This window comes from Equus caballus, chromosome 6 (genome assembly GCF_041296265.1).
Source record: "Equus caballus isolate H_3958 breed thoroughbred chromosome 6, TB-T2T, whole genome shotgun sequence".
Taxonomy (NCBI): domain Eukaryota; kingdom Metazoa; phylum Chordata; class Mammalia; order Perissodactyla; family Equidae; genus Equus; species Equus caballus.
Window position 1 is genome coordinate 50,375,958 of NC_091689.1, and position 23,684 is coordinate 50,399,641.

A 23,684-nucleotide genomic window follows, 5' to 3' on the forward strand; every position below is an offset into this window, starting at 1 on the left:
TAGGCTTTTTCCCCCTCAGGTTTATTGATATAATTGACATATAACATTGTGCAAGTTCAAGGTGGACAATGTATATATTGCAAAATGATTACCACAATAAGATTGTTTAACACATCTATCACTTCACATAATTACCATTTTTTTGTTATAGTGGTGAGAACATTTCAGATGTGCTCTCTTAGCAACTTTCAAGACTGCCGTTCAGTATTGTTAACCATCGTCACCATGCTGCACATTAGATCTCTAGAACTTGCTCATTTTATAATTGAGTGTTTGTACCCTTTGACCAACATCTCCCCGTTTCTCCCAACACCCAGCCCCTGGTAACCACTATTCTCTCTCTGTTTCTGTGAATTTGGCTTTTTTACATTCCATTTATAAGTGAGATTATACGGTATTTGTCTTTCTGTGTCTGGTTTATTTCACTTATCACGATATCCTCCAGGTTCATCTATGTTGTCACAAATGGCAGGATGCCCTTCCCTTTTTTGGCTATTATTTGTATGTATGAAATTTTCTTTATCTGTTCATCTGTCTGTGGACACATGTTTCCATGTCTTAGCTTTGTGAATAATAATGCAATGAACACCGGGGTGCAGATAACTCTTTGAGACAGTGATTTCAAGCTGCTTCTTTTCTTCAGCTCAAAATAATTATGTCAAAGAGGCATATTTTAGGGTGACATACACAGATTTGCTTGGGTCCCCATTACTATTTCCTGAATTGTAGGCTTTATTTGTTATTTCTTATGTGAGATTGTAGCCTTTGAGGGTCCCAGTTTCAGGAAGAGCACTTGTAATTTAACCCTTTAGGGTAGGTGGCCCCTCAGCTTTGTCTTGTGTTCCCAGTTCTCCGTGACAACCATCAAAACAGAAAGTAAGTTTTCCCAAGTTTACTATAAACTCTCAGAATGAAAGCCAATTTCTGTGATTGCTTTTCTCCTGGCATTCCAATTTTCACTGAATTCTGAGATTCTGCAAAATTGTTACCTTCTTATTGGTTCAGCAATGTTTCCCCAAGCTATAATATATTGTACAATAATGTTATGAAACTTATTTGGTTATTTTCAGTGGGACCTAATATCAGCCTATCTTCTCTTCCTCATTTCCAGAAAAAGAAGCATAGCCCCGTTTATGTTGCTTTACTTTTTCAAAGCAAATCTATGTGCTTTTTTGGAATGTTTTCTATGTCTTAAATATTCAGTAATAAAATTTTAAAGCAAATGTGACTAAATGTTAAATTTTGTTAATTGAGTGGTGCATATTACAACTCTGCACAATAATTTAAAAATTAATTGGATCAACACATTCCTTGACCCTTGATTGACTATGTAGAAAATAACTTTCTCCATGGCATTGTATACAAATTTCCCCCTAAAATGCTGTTCAACCCACATCTTCAAAAAGCACACAAATGGCAACTACACTTAGAATAAAATCCAAAATTATTAATAAAGTATATAAAGCCCTGAATAATTTAACCTCTGCTTGTTTCTCTACCACTTACTATGCTCCTCTCTTGTCTCATTCTGCTCCCATCAAACTGGCTTTCTTTAGAGTCACAGACTCTTCCAACTTTTGAACATTTGCAAGTGTTATTTCATTTGCCGAGAACTCTGTTACTCCAATAATTTGCCCAGACAATTTCTAGTCGTTCCACAGGTTTCAACTCAGTTGTTATTTTTTTCCCAGAAGCCTGGTAAGTCTTCCCCAAACTTGATTCTCATTTCTCTGTGTTTCATAGCAGTGAGTGCCATATTCTTATTGCAAGAAGTAATTTGATTTCTGCCAAATATATCATGTGCTATACTAAATTAGTAATGACCTTCTGAAACTTTGAGGGTGTATTTCTTGATTTTTCAACTTTTATTTTGAAAAATTTCAAATACAGCCAATTTAATGAACCCTCATATACCCTTCACTTAGCTTTAAGTTTAACTTTCAAATGTTTTGAGTTGAAAAAGTTCTAAAAGCCTTATTTGTTTAATATGTGTGCGTATTTAGTAAAATCACAGTTTAAAATTTAGTTTGAACCTAGATATCAAGTTTAATAAATTTAAAAATGAATCTGTCCATTACTCAAAAATTTAAAAAATTAAACAAAATATTGTTATCGAAGCTAAATTCTTTAATTGTTGGCCATCAGTCCCTGTAAGGTTATTGTCTGTTGTGTGTCATAGGTGGAAAAATAACTCAATAAACATTGGTGGAATTTTCTTCTGGAAGTTTTCTTCATGGAGAACACTCAGAGAATGGCTTTTTGTCTTTGTCTCCTTTGTATTTTATAAAATCCTCTGCATGCAGATGTATGTGTTTGGAGTTAAACAGTTTTCCGTATAACCTTTAAAACTTGAGCCATAAACTGCACAGGTTCCATTCTGCATTTCAACCATTGTTAGTCTAGATTAGAAAGAAGGACAAATTACATTCATGACCTCATTAATGCAGAAATACAAAAATAAAATAATATTTTAGATATAGGTACTAAAATAATATCATTTCAGGAGATTTTAGGACCATGTCTGGTCTTTCTTATTCACTGATATGCAAAATATAGCCAACTCAGATAATAAAAGTAAAAATTACATTCTATTATAAATTATGTGCCACTATTTTTTATACATTGTAAATTAGTCAACTTAGAAAATCTGGAATCTCTTGATATAAGTAACTAAGTGAAATGAATTTAGCTTTAAAATGATTTTTAAAACAAATATTTAGATTAGAAATGAATTCAGAATTCAATTTAGAAGTCAACAGATGTGTTTTGTGCAAAAATAACAATCTTCCTAAGATTTATGGAATTTTACTTGGTAAGGAAATAAAATAAATTGTTCAATTCTCTAATGTATTTACACATACTTAAGCATGTGTGTATATATTTGTATGTGTATGCTTAGGCATTCCATGTGAGATAGTTATATCTGTATATCTATTTTGCCCGGGGATCTTGAGTATTTTGTAGTTACGTAATTAATATAATAAATTTAGATTTGTTTCATGCTAGAAACAGGTGGAAATAGAAGTCTGAGGAAAGAATGATGAGGCTACATCAATGTGAAACTGATAAACAAAAAATGGACCAAAGTCTGATAAGTATATGTATTAAAAAGGATAAGAGAATGAACTCTGTCCTTGTAGAAACAACTAGCCACTAGAGGAGAAAAATTAAGGGATTTTTAGGAGTCACTCTTAGTTGGTCTCAATCTATGCACTTTAGAGCCTCATTCTTTCTAATCTCATTTTTCAAATGTGTCTTTTCAATTTTTATGTCTGTTTTCCCACACAACTCTCATCACATTTCTGCCAGAGTACTAATTACACTGGATTATACTTATTTGTTTATAACTATACCTCTGACTGAGGTGTGAGGTGTGAAGCTCTTGAATGTCCTGTTCATCTCCATACTTAACTCTGCATACTTCTTGGAAATTGAGTAGCACTCAACAAATATTTATTAAATGTGTAGATAAACAGAAATTTAGTATGTTAGTAGTTTTGCTTCCAAAAGGAACTTTTGTATTTGTAGAATGAGAAATATTAAGATGAGGTGATAAAAATTTTACCAATATTCCTAGAGAATAAACTCTTTTTTGTCAAAAATAAAATCTCAAGCCATACAGAAATGAAGCCACTCCACATCAATTCTAAGGTGTACTGGGACCTCCAAATTCCAAATACACAATTATGTAGAAAGATATGTAGTCCCTGTTGCAACAAATACAAGGAGAAACTTGAAAGGAATATATGACAGTAAAAGATTGTGCATTTCTCACTGCTAACTAACCGTTAAAATAGCAAAGTAAATTTGAAAGTCAATGAAGAGAGTTTTGTTTTTAGTCATTTAATTCTGTAATTATGATAATTATGATGATTCTGGTTGGAGAGTCAGAAAGTCATATGGTTGAATCCTGCTGCAATTATTGCTAATTTTATAGCTTAGTAGAGTATTATACATTCTAAGACTCTATTCCTTATCAGCAAAATTAGGCTAAAAGTAATATTTGTTAATAGGGTTTTTAAGAGTAGGATTAATAGAGTTTTTAATGAGAAGATACATATGAAGTGCTTAAAACTGTGTTTGACAGAGAGGAAGCCTTAATTAACCTAACATTTACGCTGATGTTGGGACAGGGGAAAGCAAAAGGGATGATTAGGCCCACATATGTGGTGATGGACTATAGTTAGTTTTTGGGTGGTGAGCATGATGTAATCTACACAGAATTCAAAATATATTATGATGTACATCTGAAAACTATATAATGTTATAATCCAATGTTATTGCAATAAAAAATAAAAAAATTGATGCTGTTTTTATGACTTACTAAAGACAGAGATTCAAATAAGTAAAATATTTTTGAAATAAAGAATTAAAAATGAGCTTCTGCTTCACCTGTGATATCATGAGACTGAAAGAAAAGAGACAAACCACTTAAGTTTTGTTGCTGATCTTTGTGCCAGAACAGAGAAATTACTAACCAGTGTAGTAATAGACCAGATCTTCCAAGTGACAGAAATGACATTTGTCAAGAGCTACCCTAGCATTCATCCAAAGGATTAAGGCTATATTCATTAGCTCTATGAGTGCTTTGTGTAGAGCAGAGCAGAGCCCTGCCCAGTCTTTTTTGTGGCATCATCCTTTCATTTTCCAGTACTATATCAGCCAGTGCCCCGCTACCATTGATAGGGTTTTCATGGCCATTATTTTTGGAAATGGGTGGCCAGGTCCTTCCTCCTAGTCTGTCTAGTCTGGAAGCTCTGCTGAAACCTGTCTACCAAAGGTGACCCTGATACTATCTGAAATACCAGTAGCATAGCTTTTCAGCACCACAGCAACACGCAACCACCATAGTATGACAATCAACAGACGGGTGATGTTGTTCTCTACCAGCAAATGAACCCAGGCTGCAGCGGTGAGAGTGTTAAATCTTCACCACTAGATCACCAGGACTGGCTGCACACGTGTTAGAATGGCCAGCATTTAAGAGACTGACCAAAACAAGTGTTGCCCAGAATGTAGAAGAACTAGAACTCTCACACACTGCTAGTGGGAATGTGAAATTGCACAACTACTTTGAATAATAGTTTGACAGTTTCTTAAAATGTTAAACATATATCTATCATATGACCCAACCATTCCACTCCTAGGTATTTATGTAGGAAGGGAAAAAAAGCCCATGTTCGTACAAAGACTTGTACACAAATGTTCACAGCAAGCATCTTTATTTGTAATAGTCAACTAGTTGGAATTATCCAAATATCCATTAACAGATGAAGATGAAAGGATAAACAGATTGTGCACACCCATTAATGGAATGCCTCTCAAAAACAAAAAGAAATTAACTCTTGATACATGCTATGAGTCGGCTGAATTTCAAAATAATTATGCTGAGTAAAAAAGCCAGACACAAAAACACTACACACTGTAGGAATTCATTTATATTAAATTCTACAAATTGCAAACTAATCTCTAGTGACAGAAAGCAGATTAGTTGCCTGGAGACAGAAAGAGGTAGGTAGGAAAGCGAATGAAGGAGGGATTACAAAGATGTGAAGGGAAAGTTTTGCAGGTGATAAACATGCTAATTATCTAGGTATTATTAATGGTTTTGTGGATGTTTATATTTGTCAAAATTTATCAGATTGTATCCTTTAAATATGCGCAGTTTATTGAATCAATTATATCTCAGTAAATCTGGTAGTAACTTCAAAAAAGAATATATGTGATACTTAACTTCTCTGATTTGGTCTCCTTATCTATAAAATGAGCATAGTATTAGACCTGTCTTGTACAGTACTTAGCATATAGCAAACAACTAATGTTACTCATTATTATTGGTATTAGGTGCTCTGCTCCATGATCTCCTAAATTTAGGCCCTAAGAATTTTTTGCTGAATCTATTAGATTACGAGAACACCTTGGTGTTGTGTGAAGAAAAATATGATAGTTGGATGATCATAGGTGTAGCTTAGGGACAAATTCACAAACAGAGACCTATTGGTACAGACTTACTGGTTGGGTGAGAGAATGGAGCCGTCTTCCCACTGCCAAGATCCATTTGCTGGATTTTGTACTAGTCCCAGCCAATGATATGACTTCAGCAATCTAAAGAAATCCTGTTTGAAACCACACATAAAATCACTGTTAAGAATTTTAGTAAATGCAAGGTCATAATCATTTAAACATTTTTTCCTACACTTGGAGAAAATGCATTCTGTTCTCTAGCATAATTTTGACTTAAACAACACATACATAATACCTGCAGTCTCTGTGCTTTCTTATTTTTAATGCAGAAAGATTTGGGGTTGGTCTTTCTGAGTCTTAGTCCCTCTCTTATATTTCAAGTTCATGTGTCAGTGAGTTGCCAAGACTAAATATAGGTAAAGAAATTAAAACAGATACTAAACCTGGTCCTCTCTGCTGTAAATCTTCAGGAGACTGGAATTTTGAGACATACAAGAAGCTTGACTCTGGGTCCAGCTTTTGCTCTCATTAGAAAATTGGTAGCAGGTATTTCTGTAACATATCCAGTTTTTAGGACATGGGCCACAGTAACTTTCTAGAAAGGGAGAATATCTTGTTGATTCTGCAGAGTTTGAACGTAATAGCAGATTTTTTCTAGACAGGTTAAATACTTTTTCTATTCTAACTCTAAACTTCCAGATAATTAAACCATTATGGTCATATCCAATGACATGCCTCTACACATTCATATAGAGAGAAAGAGATGCCGAAAATAAGTTCCTCTACTTTATACAAGTAATCTCTTACTGTTAAAAAATAAATAATAAAAAATAGTTAAGTATGGACAAGAATTAATCATTTTCAAATAGTCTTGTCAGCACTATTGGATACACGCCTATACCCAACATATATAAGTGTATGCAACTGGTGCTTCAAAATTAGAAAATTTTCACTTACCTTTCAAAGAAATTGGAGCTTCTTGATTGAATAATGCTATTAAAGTAATCATAATTATTAAAAGGGTTTGTGTTGTTAGTAACTTATAGTCTAAACAAAAGTAGTTGACAAATTTCTAGACTAATAGCAAAAATATAAGGACACATTCAATATTGCTATTTTATGTTCCTGTACTTCTGAATACTAATCAAAGTAATGCATTACAATCATTAGACCAACAATGCTGCTATCTACTTCTCGGTTATGACTTACAATTTATGATTACGGCACTGCATATCATTACCATTACAATGAAACGGATCGCCATAGCTACAGCAATGGAACGGGCGAGGAAAAATGGAGATGCTGTCAAAGAAAAAATAGTGAGAAAGGTGAGAAAAGAAGAGTAAAGGGTTCTGGCATCTTCATGTTTAATATAAATGTGAAAGGTTTTCTTTATGGTAGGGGGTGATATCAGTGCCTTTTCCTTAATTGTTTTTCTCAGAATAGGTAACACAAATACTTTATAAAGGATTAAAAAATAATAGTATAAAAATGTAGTATTCCCTCCTATTCCTTTCCAAAAGTTCCCGTGTCTCTCGCCTTGCATAAAAATCATGGTTATCAGTTTGTAAAATTTTCCATGCAGATACATTAGCATGGACAATTCCCTCAACCTCTTTTATGAACACATATGTAAGAAACTATAGAAAACATTCTGTGATTTTTTTCACTTAAGAAAATATCCTAGTGATTCTTTCATATCATGTCTTGTAAAGTTGTTGTCAAATTTGCATAAATACCTACTTGCATTGTGTTTCATTGGGAAGTGAAAGAAATCTAATAATTGACAGACTTTTAATTTTTTTCCATGCGTATTTAAATTTTGTCTTAGTTTTTGCTATTATATGTACTGATATGAATAATATTTTCAGTACCTTGTTAGAAGATATTCCTGAAAGGCTAATTGCTGAGTTAAAGGGCATTTGCACTTATAATTTTTGTAATGATTGAAAATATCAGTCCAAACTGTCTACCAAAATCTAATTTGAACACCTGTTTGCGCACACCTTCCCCTGCAGTATTATTCATATTTTTAAATGCATAAATCTGATATGCAATATTATTTTTAAAATTTTAACTTTATTTTTCAAGAACCAGTCACTTTTAAAATATAGTACATTGGTCTTTCAATAGAATTCCATTAAATGTATAACCATATAAAGATAATTTACATCTTTAAAATGTTGTTTTTATCTTTGAATAAAAGATATGCCTATCTTATTTTATGTTTGTCAGCACAACTTTAAATTAATAAATTTATTTCTAGGACTTTTATTTTAAAATTTTATGTGTATTTTTCTGATTTTTGGTCTTAGAGAATTTTTTCATCACATTTTTCTTGCTTTTGTAGTTAGTAAGACAATTAATTTTTATATCTTATTTATAATCAAGTCCACATATCAGATTTCCTAATTTCATATCATTTACTTTTTTCCTTTTCTTGATTATTCCTGTTGGTTAGCACCAGCAGAACAATCAATATTACTTATAGTAATAATAGTAAAAATTCTTGCCTTTTTCTAACTATAATGAAAATGCTACTAGCATTTACCTATAAACATGATGATAGCTTTTGAATATATATACATATCTTAAAGGCAATATTTATGTTTTATAGGTTTTAAAAATTAAATTGTTTTTAATTACGAATTCATATTGATTGTTATCCAAAACCTTTTCAACATTATATATATAATCATACAATCTTTCCCCTTTAATTATTATCTATAGCACATTTCTTTCCTATAATTAACGTTTGTAAAGTGATCTTTCGATAATCATTTATTTTTTAACATTTAATCAAAATTCATAGGTGAAAGTAGTCTATTGTTTCCCTTTTTGTGCAAGCTATTTCACATTTTATTTTCAATGATATTCTGGCTTGATAAGAAAGCATATCTTCTTCACCACCAATAGAAACATTTCTGTGAATAGCAAACAAGTCATCGCTTCCATACTGTTTAAGAACATAACTCTGAAGGATATTTGGTATGCCTTCTCTGTTTTCCCTTTCTATTTACTTCTTCTTAAAGTTAGTTCTTCAGTGATCCCTTAGAAACGGCTGTCTCACTCATTATTATGGTAATCTCACTGTTTTTATGGCATGAAAAAATCCTCAACTCAACAGTTTCTGCTAATTCTATTATGCATTCCAATATTATATTAGACAATCTCATTTCTGCTTTCCTCATCAAGGTAAAATAAACTGAATGTTTATCACTGATTTGATCACATAGTTTCCAAGATTCACCTCAGTACACTGAGAAAAGAAGCAAATGGAACATAGGACTTACAATTTTCTCCACATTTGCTTGCAGTTAATGTAAGTCTTCTCTTTTCCCATTGTGTAGAAGTACTAGGCTTTGCCAGCTCAAAGTTATAATTATGGCATTCACTCATCTCTGGAGAAAAACAATTCAAGCCAATATGAGTCACAACCTTTCTGCCGCTTGGGTTATAAATTTTTGCAATTTAACTTGCCATTTCCATTCATATCCTTTTTAAAGTATAAAATCAAGTCACTTTTGTTTTATATTGCTTATTATAATTTTTACACTTTATAATATAAAGAAAATTATATTTATTCTATGGCAAAATATCTTTAGCAAGATCCTATGTACTATTAAAATACGTTAATTCTTAATGTGCAATGAAATCTAATATTAAAATAAAGACACCTAATGAAAAAGACACAGGCCTAGGGAGTTAGACATGTGTTTAATTCATAGAGCCACATTTAGTAAGATAATAACTTCACAAATTGCAAAAAGAAAGAAAGAAGAACAAAGGATATCAACACAACCAGGTATGGATTTTTAAAAAGTGAAAGAAAACAATATGAATTTAGTATTAATAACATCAATCGCATAGTAAACATTTAGTAAATGCTAGTGTGTCTAATTTGTTTTTTATAGCGAAGAACATAAGATGAATAAAATACTATGGTGTAAAATTTTAGGATAAAGACAAATAAAAAATGCTGCCTCTAACAAAACAAGTAAAAAACCATTTTTGATCTCTTCTTGAAATTACAATCATTACTGAATATGTAAAAGCCTTTTATAAATGAAATGATAATACTAATTACCTTTTACTCCTAAAACTAAACTAAGCATTTTTTGTATATACAACATGTAATTTAATTATTCAACATGTGAAGAGAATAGATATTCTTTTGTAGATAAAGAAATTGAATCTTAGAAGCAGCTAAAATCATAGTGCTTAATTAATATAATACTACCAACTGTGAGTAATTTATAATACTTTTAGTTTAAGAAGCACTTTCAAATATATGTCACTTGATTTGAAAATAATATACTTCCACTAAGGTAAATATGGTACATTTTTCATCTCTATTTGATAGAAAAGGAAACTTAAGTGCATAGAGGCTGGGGATTTCCTTAGATCTCAAAGCTAGAGCATGGTAAAAGTTTGAGTGAAATTGACTTCTAACTCCAAGTCCTAATGCTGTTCCTATTTCAGGTTGCCTCAAATTATGTAAGACTATACTTTAGGTAGTTAATGAAATGAAGGGGAAACAAGTTTTCTAGTTTTTGAAGATTTGATTTAAAATATAAAATATAACATAAACGTAACATGAAATGAACATAAACATAAGTGAACCAAAGTAAATTGTTTTCCTATGCCTTATACGGTTGTATGAAATTCTGGGTATCTTAAAATAGTACACAGGCCAAACTACATATTTATGTGTAAATACATACCTGTGCTGTGATGAGCCCACCGATCTCGGACCGACCCCATCATATAATTATGATTGCTCGTCCACTCCGGAGATAAATCCGAAGTCATTAATTTTACAAAGGATTCCTAAATAAAATAAAATTGAGCATTTACTTTTTTCTGTTTTCTTTCCTTATGATGAGATGACATATTTTGATTGGAAAAGTGAGAATATAGAAAAATTTCCCCTATGTGTATATAGAAAAGGAAAGAATAGAAATGAGAATTCATATAAAGTAAGGTAAAATTAATATTTTTATTTCCCTTGGTTATAAAATAATAAACAATTATTTCAAAAATGTCAAAAATAGATCATGGGTGTTTTTAACTCACCTACCTTTAAGATACTTAGTCAAAAATGTTTTCCATTGTTTATATTGAGTAACACACATAATTTTCTATTTATAGTTGTTTTATTTCCTTTGGTGATAATTGCTTTCTCTTCAAAGTATTCTGGGTAAGACATAAGAATTTTTGCTAAATGTTTTTCCTAGTACATTTTAACTCAACTTCTGTCCATATCCTCCTCATTATTATTCACAAGTTATCATCACTATCATCATTAACAAAAATAATCTCACACTTGTTTATATAGTAATATCTTAAAGTGCCTAGCAGAGCTCTTAGAAAAAAATAGCTATTTAGTAATTTTGCATAGTGCTTAGACTTAAAACTCAAAGCTCTTTCATATTTGGTAATAATAGTTGAAAGAAACATATAATTTGTTTCATTTTGCAAATAAAGCTGTATATCATAGAAGGTAAGTGCTTTGCACAGAGCAGAAAACTCGTAAGTGTGAGAATTCAAATTGAAATTCAGTTCTCTAATCCTAAATGTAACGATTAATTCTTCTAGTTTCTATCTAATAGCAACATCTTAACTTCTGATTCTTCAATAAGTATATCCTAATTACCTATCAGTGAACAAAGTGAAGAAAAGTATAGCTCAGAAGAAATAAGCATTCCTTACTCTCAGTAATTCTATTCAAACACTTAAAAAACAATTAGAAATGCCTTATAATGTATATATTTTTAGAAACTTTCTTGAGGTTGAAACCTCAAGCGTTCCTCATTTCTTAACAGTTGTTAGAAACACACACACACACACTAACACACAGACACACACCTGATCAGAGAAAGAAGGTCCTGCTTCTTGTGGATGAAAGCTTCCTATACAACTGGAATATTTAGATATGTCCTGAGTTCCCAAGTTAAAATTGAAACTAGGGACGTGCAGTCATTTCGATCCTTGACAAAGCTATGACAAATACTATTCTGACTTTATCTTCCTGTTGAAAAAGCAAAGCACAAACCACAGTACTTCCACCAATAACTACACAGAAAATTATGCTAATTGGTGAAATAAATGTTAGATCCTAACATCATTTTATGACTTGGAAATGAGGAATTCAGTGATCAGAAGTTTCCTAGAGTTTTGAAAAACACATGATAGGATTACATAATCGCTTTCTGAATCAAAAACTATAAAATATGGTTGTAAGAACAGTGTGGAAAAAACAGAAGAAAATTACATAAATTTCTTAATCATCCTGTGCATATGCTATCATAAATTTAAGTGGAATCAATTATGCTGTATTATGTAAGTATGGGCTAAGAGAGATATTTTGCATATATACGCACATACGTATTTATATACACACACATAAATACATATATGTGTATATATATTTGCTTGTATATACATGAACTTTTAAATATGAAAATATAAAGTGTATACAAAATAAAGACTTCTATGATGAACTATAATATGCGTAACTTAAATAATTACCAATTTATGGCCAATATTATTTCATTTACAATATATGTGGGTGCCGCAGATCCATCTCTGTTCCTAAAGAGGACATTTTCCTCCTTTTTCCTTGTGGACAGCACATTATATCATTCCCTCTTTATTAGTCAGAATAATAGCACCAAATTTCATACCATAATGGAAACATAATCAACTAATATCTTAATGTTTTGATTTTTAGCTACTCATAATTTCACTTTCATTAAAAAATAATAAGGAACCTGTCACAACCTAAAGAGACATGATGACTAAATGTAACATGTATTCTGGATGAGATAATGGAGTAGAAAAAGGACATTAGGTAAAAGTGAAAGAAATCTGAATAAAATATGTTCTTTGTTTAATAATAATGTATCCATATTAGTTCATTCATTATGACAAATGTACCATACTAATGTAAACTGTTAATAATAAGGAAAACTGGATATAGGGTGTATGAGAACTCTCTGTACTATCTTTACAATTTTTCTGTAAATTTAAGACTATTCTAAAATAAAAATTTTATTTAAAAAATAAGTAGCTGGAGTCTTTAGAATGTCATAATAATAATAATGATAATAAAGGTGGGGCACTTTGAAGAAGAAAACCAAAACCAGTCTAGAGGGAAACAGCTAATAGGAGCATCACTCATATTAACTCTCACTACGTATTTGCTTGTAAAAACAAAACTTCAGTCAGTAAATCCATGTTCCATTCAATCAATGAGAGATAGTTATTAGGCAATGATCTTCAGCAAAGAAAACAATAAGACTGTTACTATTTAATATGTGCAACATATGATAAAATTATCATTGGAAAAAGTTGATTCTGTGAAAGTTTAATAAAGCTAGAGTAATTGTTATGAAATCAGTAGGTTATTTAAAATCCTCCCACATGGATAACACAGAAGCCAATAGCTTTACAGGAGAGAAATAACGAAGTTTCAAGAAAGAGATCATTATAACTTGTAAAAATGCTTCTAGACAGTAGCAGAAAAAAAAGAATAGTTTCTCTTCTTTCACTAAAACTAAAATTACCTTGAGGTCCAAATTAGAAGAGAATGTGTTAAGAAAGAAAAAAGAAGAGTAAATCTCATTCATGAAAATTGTTGCAAAATCCTAAAATAGTATCAAACTAAATCACACAGTGTGTAAAACTAATATAGATGACCAAATTGAGTTTATTTCAGGATAGTAATAATAATTTTCATTGGAAGAAAAATAATAAATACAATTTGCCACAAATAAAAGATTAAAGAAATAGAAAGAACATGATTATATTAAGATGGAATGCACATTTGCTATAATTCAACACATTTTCATGATAAATACAATCTCTAGCATACATTCTGGGATCCATACAAACATCATTTTTAACTTCAAGATACTAGTAGTCCTTTAGTAAATCATGAAGGCAAAGTGGTCACTAATGCCACTTCTCAATATTGTCATGGAGATTCTACAGCACACTTAAGACCAGCACAGGAAAATAAAGAGGTAGGGACTTAAACAATTTTTTTGCTGATGACATCCTTATCTACATACTAAATTAAAAAATAGTTTAATGACCAGTTAATAGAAATAATAGTAGTATATGGGCCAGCCCCAGTGGCCTATGGTTAAATTGAGCACGCTCCACTCCTGTAGCCCGGGTTTGGTTCCTGGGTATGGATCTACACTGCTCTATTAGTGGCCCACATACTAAAAAGTAGAGGAAGATTGACATGAATGTTAGCTCAGGGTGAATCTTCTTCAGAAAAAACAAGAAAGAAAGAAAGAAAAAAGTAATAGTAGTATAATTAAATGTAGCATTAATTTGCAAAAGCTATTGTATTAAAAATCAATAATAAATATAAACAATTAAGTTTTTTCTTATACCATTAACAACCACAAAAGAAACACTGTAAGGCACTTATGAGTAAATCCAACAGAAACAGATAAGATCTATAAGGAACTTATATAATTTTGTAAAAATATTTTCAAAAAGAACTAGATTTTGATAGGACTATGGGATTTCATAATGGTGTTGATTAATCATAAAATATTTTAGAGATTCAACTCAATTCTGCTTAATATCCCAGGTTTTGTTGTGAAACTTACGTAGCGGAATCCTAAATGCTCATTAAACTGCAAAAGCCAGTTTAACGGTCTATCACTATTGAAGAAGAAGAAAATGTGGAAGCTTTGTCCTAAAGATATTAAGATCTTTGCTAAAGTGATGTTAATTAAGAAAAAGCCTTATGAGAATACTGACAAATCAGACAAATTGAAAAAAAAAATACAGACAAGACAAAGTCACGAGCGTAGATGAAAAACGTATATGGGGTTGCATTGCAGTTAATGTAGGGAATAAGATACTATTAAATAATTAGTGCTGGATAATTTTTTAGTCAATATAAAAACATAAAATTGGGTCTCTACCATATATAAATCATATGCATAAGAATTGGGAACTTGAATACATACCTCTGGTCCGCATAAAAAATAAGTACATGTGTAAGAGTTGATACCAATTAACAAGATTGTCTCAGTATACATTTTATTTACATTCATTTATTCAGAATATTGAGATAAAATATGAAGTAAGACAAGATAATCAAAGAATACATAAAATTATAAGGAAAAGTAAAGTTGTCAACTAAAAATTCTTGAAGATATACTAATAATTTCCAAAGGCAGGAAAACAAATTTTAAATGGTCATATGTTTCAAGTTGGAAAATGAACACGTTTATTCAACACGTTTTTTTTAGTGATTACTATTTCTTAGTTGCTTTTACAAGCCTTAAGAATGTCGAAGTAAACAATCCAGACAAAATGTCTTGCCCTCAGGGAGTTTACATTTTAGTGTAGGTGACAGAAAATAAGCACGTAAGTATGAAACAAGTTTAATAATAAACCAGATAAGTGAATACAAAACAAGTTGAAGAAAGGGGCTGGCCAGGTGGCACAGCAGTTAAGTTCACACATGCTGCTTTGGCAGCCTGGGGTTTCCTGGTTCAGATCCGGGGTGTGGACTTATGCACTGTTTGTCAAGCCATGCTGTGGTAGGCGTCCCACATATACAGTAGAGGAAGACGGGCACAGATGTTAGCTCAAGGCCAGTATTCCTCAGCAAAAAAGAGGAGGATTGGAAACAGATGTTAGCTCAGGGCTAATCTTCCTAAAAAAAAAACAAAAAAAAGTCAAAGAAAAAAATGTTAACTTCTGACATTCTTATAGTAAAATTCTTTTCAGCTAATCAACATTTTCCATTGACTACTATACATAGTAAAATTAGATCTATATACGGGGAATACAAGCGGATATTTTCTAACAAACACATTTTTACAAATATTTGATTTATAAAAGTAAATGAACAGATGCTTGAATGTGGGCTTTTTATGGGGAAATCCAGATCACACTTAACTGAAGAGTTATTTTTATGTTAGCTGCTTTAGATTTAACTGAGATTATGTGTCTCTTCAACAGAACATTGAGAAAAAGAGATAGGAACAGAGTAAAAATAGAGCATCAGAATATTCTACTCATTTCATTTAGTTCAAAGAGGAACTTATAGTCCTGTGGGGAAGTCAAAAAACATACCTACAAGTATAGTTTCTTGAAATAAATATCATGATAGAGCTAAGCATGGGGAGCTATGGTGTCATATATAAAGGCCCCTAAACAAATCGACAAAGTAAAGAAAGGATTCCTTTTTGAGGGAGGGCAAAGGTTTTTAATTAATTTATTTATTTATTGAGGTATAATTGACATATAACATTATATTAGTTTCAGTTGTGCAACATGTTGATTCAATATTTGTATATATTGTGAAATGATCACCACAATAAGCCTAGTTAACATCTGTCTTTAAGGATTCTTAAAGAGGCATATTCTAAGATAAGTCCAGAATGGCGAGCTAAAAATATTAAGAGAGGGGAAGAGTTAAAAAGAAACATCTATAAAGAAATAATATGTACAAAGAAATTCCAGTTTCATTTTCAATGGTGAACATAGACTCACTTTGCCTCTGTATGATGCAACTTTTATTTAGGATTTGCTAAACATTAGTGATACTTTCGTGATATGTGAAGTTGCAAAGGGACATGGCATAGCTTTCAGAAAACATACTTTTTGATAAATGGAATAAAACCAACTAAAATAAAATTATGCAGAAACAGTAATTGACTACAAAAATACATGTATGCACTTCATATGAACATATTTGCCTGACCTCTTAAAACTATTGGAGAAAGAAATTTACAATGCTTCGTAAACAGCCTGGGTTTAAGCCATTTGAGAACAACCACCACCACCTCAAAAAACTGTTTAGAAACTGTCTTTTGTTAAGTGAGAATAACCACTAATCAACTATCTCCTAGCCAGTAAGATACAGGCTGGCTTGCATGGCTGAACATATATTAAGCTCTTCCTGTGTATCACAAGGGGAGGAGGTGGTGAGGCCACACTGCAACTTTGTGGTGAGAAATAGTCCTGTTGGGAGAATGCTCACTTCAAGCTGCAACACTAAAATTGGATGTGGCTAAAAGTGTTTATCGGACAGTTGGCTAGAAATGAAAGCATGAAATGTGTGGTTATGACCAAATGAACCTTTTGTAGTCTTGACTTTTCTGTAAATGTGCTTGAATTGATGAGAGACATGTCAGAAAGACAAATTCTAAAATTCACATGAGCAATGAAAAGGAAAAGGAACTGGGAGATAGAGCGGAGTCTGGATATACATGGGCATATTGTGAAGCAGAAGTGAAATACTGAGAAATATAAACGTAAAAAATCTGCAAAAATACTTGAAGAAATATTTATTCAGAACCTGAAATGTTTATTCAGAACATTCAGCTAGGTATTATGTACTGTGTAGGATACATATAATGTCAGCTAGTACATTGTAAGAGAATGTACACAAGGCAGAGACTCTATAAATCTTGAATGGCTACTTCAGCAGAAAGAGAGAGAGTACAGGTCACTATCTCGGCAACTGAACAGTTTCCTGAGCTGGTAACAGATAATAATTTCTTGGCCCCATCTCAGTTGAAACTTTCTATAATTCTAAAAATAAGCAATTCTATTGAGATGTCATTTCTTTCACAAGGAATTATTTCATTGTAATAACTTAGCCCATGCTAGCAGACTTCATTTTTTGTGTGTGTTTAATATCAATCAATATGATATAGTGGAATAGAAAAGGTTTTTTTCCTGAGGTATTATCTTAGAATTTTTGAATAAATAGCCGTACAAATAGTAACTCTTCAAAATTGCTCTCAAGTAAATCACATGCATGCCTTACAAGTTAGACGACTTCAAATTTCTATTAGCGTCTTTGTTATTTTTCTTTGTTTGATTGCTTGTTTGCTTGTTAGCCATTTAACCCTACATTCCCTGCCACAGTGGTAATCTCCATATTCACAAAAAAAATGCTGTTTACATCTTCTTTGTCTTGCATCCGAATGAATTTTGTGTTTATTTCAGTCCTTTAAATATCAGAGAATTCTAGAATTTTTTAGATGTCATAAAATTTGAACATTACTTATCTCAAGTGCCTAGGGAAATATATGTAGGGATCAGAGCAATTTTCCAAAGGAAAAAAAGCTTGTTAGTTGTAGATCTGCATAGAACCAAGATCTCTCAACTTTTTTTCTTTAATTGTGCACCTAGTAGCAGGTGGCCAAATTCTAGTTGACTTATTATTTGTTCTGCTATCCTCAATAGATTAATTTGTGTAAATATGAATAAAAACGCATGTGGTTGAAACTCTACGATTCTTACATTACCCTCTTGGAGAGTATGAAAATAACCACTAAAAGCTTACAATGTTCCTTCTGTGGTTTTAACCAATTACCTTTCTATATTGAACTAATTTTTTCTCATTATTTTGCACAGACTTAACAACACCGAAGTGCAACAAAATATGTAAATAAATACATACATATAAATAGGATATTACTGTTGTTTTCATGAAGACTATTTCTTATGTATTTTTTGAGCTAGTGTCTGTTGAGGACCTTTTGTATGGGAAGCACACTGTTTGGCAATGGATATACATAGTGCAATAAAGTACAAAGCAAAATCTCTGTCACTGGGGCTGGCGCATGGCCGAGTGGTTAAGTTCATGCACTCCACTGTGGAGGCCCAGGGTTTCACCGGTTCAGATCCTGGGCAGGGACGTGGCACTGCTCATCAAGCCACGTTGAGGCGGCGTCCCACATGCCACAACTAGAAGGGCCTGCAACTAAGATATATAACTATGTGCTGCGGGGATTTGGGGAGATAAATCAGAAAAAAAATTCTCTGTCATCTAAGTTTTAACAATCCATTTAAGGCATAGACATAAGCATGTGCTTTTACATTAATATGGAATTTTCGGTAGTAGACATCATTACCGGGTATTATAAAAGGTAGAATCAAAGATGACAATTTCACAATGGATTGCCAATATTAACTATGAGAAAATGGCATGAGGGAAAATGTCCTGGCTTAGGTGACTTAGGGTGAGTATTGTTTAAAAATATGCTAGATCTCAAGGTGAATGAGGTTAAAACACTCCGAGAATTAAAGATAGAACTGTCAAAAGTAGAAGAAAGAGACAATAAAATTAATACAGAGAACTATATGCAGTCCAATATTGTCGGTTGAAAGTGGGGTTTTGAATATCTGGAGATGAGAATGGAGGCTGGAACAGTCTGGAATGACAAGAAGTGGGTATGAGTGAGAAGAAGGAAGATTCGTAATCTAGGTTATGTTGCTTGAATAGTACCATGTAGTCAGTAAAAACCCTCTAACGAGTTTTAACCAAGGATTTACAAGGTCAGATTTCCATGCTTTGGGCAATTTGACCTGCTCAGAAAATAATGGATTTAATATTAATGGGGATAAAGAACAAACAAGAACAACAGGTATGGGCAGTAGAAGAAAACAGGGTTTTAATCCAAGCCTGTGATGTTAGGAATGGTAAAAATGACATTAATTAGGGAGGTAAATTGACTAGTTAATGATGTTAAATCTGACAATTGTTGAAGGTAAGAGTGAAACAGAGGGAGAATGTTGTATATATTTCTAGATTTTACTGAATGAAATGATGTTGGTACCACTAATACAGAGTAACCAGCTTAAGGAAGGACATGATGACTTAATTTGTGGATGTAATAAGCTGTAAGTCCAGTCGACAGTTTTAATCTATTTTTATTGCAAAATACAAATGGACCTTACGGGACTTAGTTTTGTGATTCAAAATACAAAAGTTCACTTTCTGAATATCTTTAATTCTAGACAGATTATTTAAAAAATACTCTATGGCTTGCAGAATTTTCTCTTAATAAGAGGTGTCAAGAAGATGAGTTAAAAAGAAATTTAAGGAGGCTGGCCGGCCTGTAACTGAGAGGTTAAAGTTCTGCTTCTCCGCTTTAGCAGCCCAGGGTTCACAAGTCTGGATCTTGCATGCAGACCTACTTCAATCATCAGCCATGCTATGGAGGCATCCCACATACAAAGTAGAGGAAGATTGGCACAGATGTCAGCTCAGGGCTTATCTTACTCAAGCAAAAAAGAAGAGTATTGATAGTGAATGTTGGCTGAGGGCCAATCTTCCTCACCAAAAAAAAAAAAGAAAAGAAATTTAGAAAAGTGATGTGTTCTCAAAATTAACATGAATAATCATTACACTAAAATCGTGTTCAAGTGGTGGCTCCCAAATGTTATTGAAAAGCAGAAGGCAAAATATTTCTTTGTAATTAGATGTAGTTTTAGATTATTAAAGACATATGTGTTTGTATCTTTTGTGGCGATGACTCACAGTTTTAGTCTCATAGGAGTGATGTGGTCAAAAGAATGCAAACTATCTCAAAAATACTTTCAAACTATGTATACTTTTTTTTTTCTTTTTAAAGTACTCGGGTCACAGTCAATATCAATGTTTCTTCTTTCCTCACCTCCTTTCTGTCTCTCTAGCCTCCTTGTTCTTTTTATTGTTCTCCAGTAACGCAATTTATTTCTAATTCAAGAACTTTGGCCTGTCTACTCCCACAGACATGGTTTTTATTTGCACATAGATTCATTATTTCCTTGAAATTCTGTTCAAATGTTATCTTCTAGAGTTGTTTTCCTGAACACGCTACCAATGTGTTTTATTTCTTATTTTAGCTTATTTTTACTTGTATCATTTATTCTACATTGTTTATTTTGCTTTGTATCTTTCTTCCTCAAGAGAATATAAACTCTGAAAGGGAAGGATGTTTGCTTTGTTCACTGATGGATCTTTAGCACAAAGAATAATGTATGGCATATAGTAAGCACTCACCAAGCATTAGTTATGAGTTTTATGTATTTTTCTATTATTATTTATTCAATATAGCTATTACTTTCATACAGTTATGTTCATAAATGTTTCTAGCATTTCATTTATTGATTTGGAGGTTTACTGAATTTATTGCAAACTTTTCCGTTACCCTAAGTTTATCCAAATTTTCTGTAGTATCTCTAAATTGCCTTATTTACATAATTTTAGCCTAAAGAATAATGTGACAAACACTAATGGACCCACCATTGAGCTTAAGAAATATAATATTCTGAACAGATGTGAGTCCTTGTGTGCTCATTCCTGATTTCATTCCCTCTATTTCCTTTAGAGGATTCCTACAACCTGTCTATTGCTATCTAATATATATGGCTATTTCTTGAATATATTTTTAAAATTGATATAAACAATATGTAGTGTGCATTTTTGGAATCATTTATATTGGCTCAAATTTATATTTTTGACATCCATCAATATTGATATACTCAATATTGTGCTTTTTTATTCATTTTCCTCATAAAATATAGTCTATCCTATGACTATAGCACAATATTTTTACCTACTTTATTTTCTAAGGATATTTAGATTCTTCTATTTTTTTTTTTTTTTTTTTTACTTTTTGCTCTCTCAAAATGCTACCTGGATATTCTTCAATACCTCTCCTTAATTACATATACAGGAGAGTTTCTCTAGAGTATATACTTAGAAGTACAATTGTTGGGTGTTGGGGTAAATCTATTCAAAACTTCACAAATATTGAGAAATTACTCTCCAAAACTTTTGTATTACATTCATCACAAGCAGAAGTACGTGAGAGTTTTCATTTTTCTACATAATTGGCATAATTTGGAATCTACAATCTTTTAATTTTTCTACTATGGATCCAAAATTTTCACAGGGTATTTTAGTTTGCCTAGCCATGATTATTACTTATATTTAACTTTTATAATAATATCCTTAAAGGATATTCTGAACTATATCCACATATTTTCCCATTTTATATTGAGTTGTTTGCCTTTTTATTGATGTATAGAAGTTCTTTACATAGTCTAGATAGAAGTCTATTGTCAAGTGCATCCAGTGTAAGATAGTAAATGTTTAATAACCAGCTCTCTGGTTGGGGGAAATATTTCATTTGTAGTGTTTGCCAATTTTAGTGGTGTAAATACCCTAACTATCATCAGTTTAAAGCTACTAACTTGATATCACTGAATGCAGAATTGGGAAGAGAAGTATTCCCACCACTCAGATATAACAGATGTAAATAACTTCATAAATATAGTAAATTTGGCAAAATAACTAAGAGGTAACGAGTTTTATTTATTACATTTATTGATAATTTAATTTATAATATTTTATGTTTAATATAATTGAACTTTAATAATGACTGTATTTAACAACTGGATCTCGAAATTCCTGAAAGTTTGACAGTAGTGTCCTGTGATCAGCTATCAGCCTGATCTAGCACACCACTCACTGATTGTATAACTTGTTGTTGTCTGGGTGTATCTTTCCAATTTTAACGATATCTTTTATTGTCCAGAAAAATAAATTTATTTATGTAATTCTTCCTTTATAGCATCATTTCCATTTATGATTTTGCTTTTTTGCAATTTTATTAAGAAGTGTATCTTTAACTAAAGGTCTTGATATATTTTACTGTATTTTCTATTAAACTTGTGATAAACTCTTTCATAATCAGAACCTTATTGTTCAATATTTTTCCATAGGGTAATGATTTTTCCCATCACTTTAATTAAATGACCTATTCTTTTATGAGGATCTGTAATGCCACCTCTGCCACCACATATTTATTATTTAATATATCTGTAGACATTCTTTTTTCCAGAATTTGAGTATTCTTTGGAATAATACCAAAATATATAATCATGTTCTTCATCAACATTGTCTTGAGTCTTCTTGGTGTTTGCCACTTTGTATGATCTGAAGTTGAGAGATACAAAGCTCAATCCCTGCTGTAGACCCTGCAGCTACCTGGGAACCAGCTCTAGCACCTCTCTGCTGCAATCAAGGAAACCCTGGAAAACTCTGTTTAGACAAGCACCCACAGACAAGAGAGACTTTCTGGAAGTCCAGGTTTCCAAAGGAGAAGTTCTGGCACACCATGGGAACAAAAGTATGCAAATTTAAATGCGTTAAAGAGAATAAGAAAAACAGCTTGACTTTACCCATATTACCCATACTCCAAGATAACAGCTTAGGGCCAAGAGACATCTTCTCAGCTGTGATTTCTCTTTCTGAGAAAAGTAAGAGAGTGTGAGTGAGCATCCAGCTGTGTGGGTGTTGCCAAAGAGCTCATTCTCTCAACTGAATCTTGAGATTCATGAATGGGGAGCAGGAAAAGGCTGAGAGAATGGCAGATAGGACTCTCAGAAGGCATTGAAGGGATGAAGGTATTACTTACTGCATTGTAGACTCCATCAAGAAGCCTGCTTATGAGGTGCTGGGAGCACCTCCTCTGTGGATGCAACCAACTGGCCCACTGGCACACTCAGTACTCAGTACACTTCACCCCAACACACCCACACACTGTGGTTGTCTCCCTGTGGGTACTTCCAACTGCAGTGTAGAGAGCAACCTTTGACATCTAGCTAGTGAACAGGTACAGAAACCCAGCCTAAATCTGCAAGCCAAGGAGAGACCACAAACTTGAGCTTCAGCACTATGTTTGGGAAAACAAAAGGAAAGCTTTCAACACTTAGCTTAGTGCAGTGCAGGACTGAGACAAGGTATTCGAGCTTAAGAGTTCTGCCACAAGAGGGAGCAAGATATGTGGAGCAGGTCTATTTATGGAAGGTCCTAGAAAGCCTCAGAATCATTATCAGGGTTGAAGAAAGGTAATTGTCTCCCGAAGGCAGTTAATAAAGACTGGAAGAGGTAA

The 23,684-nt window shown here is 32.4% G+C and overlaps 1 protein-coding gene across 3 annotated transcripts; it reads right to left on the reverse strand.

The window, feature by feature from the left end:
- Window positions 1-12,008, reverse strand: KLRK1 (killer cell lectin like receptor K1). 3 transcript variants are annotated; one of them, XM_014740713.3, is made up of 9 exons: window positions 11,833-11,983; window positions 11,045-11,160; window positions 10,689-10,794; window positions 9,258-9,365; window positions 7,174-7,266; window positions 6,922-6,957; window positions 6,408-6,559; window positions 6,013-6,116; window positions 1-2,399 (listed from the first exon to the last, which is right to left on the reverse strand). In XM_014740713.3, exons 3-9 carry the CDS (start codon window positions 10,774-10,776, stop codon window positions 2,282-2,284), a joined length of 699 nt encoding a protein of 232 aa, XP_014596199.2. In that variant the 5' UTR covers window positions 10,777-10,794; window positions 11,045-11,160; window positions 11,833-11,983; the 3' UTR covers window positions 1-2,281. The 3 variants fall into 3 exon arrangements, with proteins under 3 accessions (XP_014596199.2, XP_005610994.2, XP_070125974.1); XM_005610937.4 differs by lacking the exon at window positions 11,045-11,160 and having other exon boundaries at window positions 11,833-12,008; XM_070269873.1 differs by lacking the exons at window positions 10,689-10,794; window positions 11,045-11,160 and having other exon boundaries at window positions 11,833-11,978.
- Window positions 12,009-23,684: the final 11,676 nt, after the last annotated feature.

Excerpts from the sequence above, each read along its gene's own strand:
- KLRK1 (XM_005610937.4), bottom strand. The coding sequence starts at position 10,776 with ATGACTTCGGATTTATCTCCGGAGTGGACGAGCAATCATAATTATATG. Across the intron at positions 7,267-9,257 it reads AAGCAAATGTGGAGAAAATT|CATCTCCATTTTTCCTCGCC; the intron begins GTAAGTCCTATG and ends TTTCTTTGACAG. Across the intron at positions 6,958-7,173 it reads CAGTGCCGTAATCATAAATT|CATTATTCAATCAAGAAGCT; the intron begins GTAAGTCATAAC and ends TTACTTTAATAG.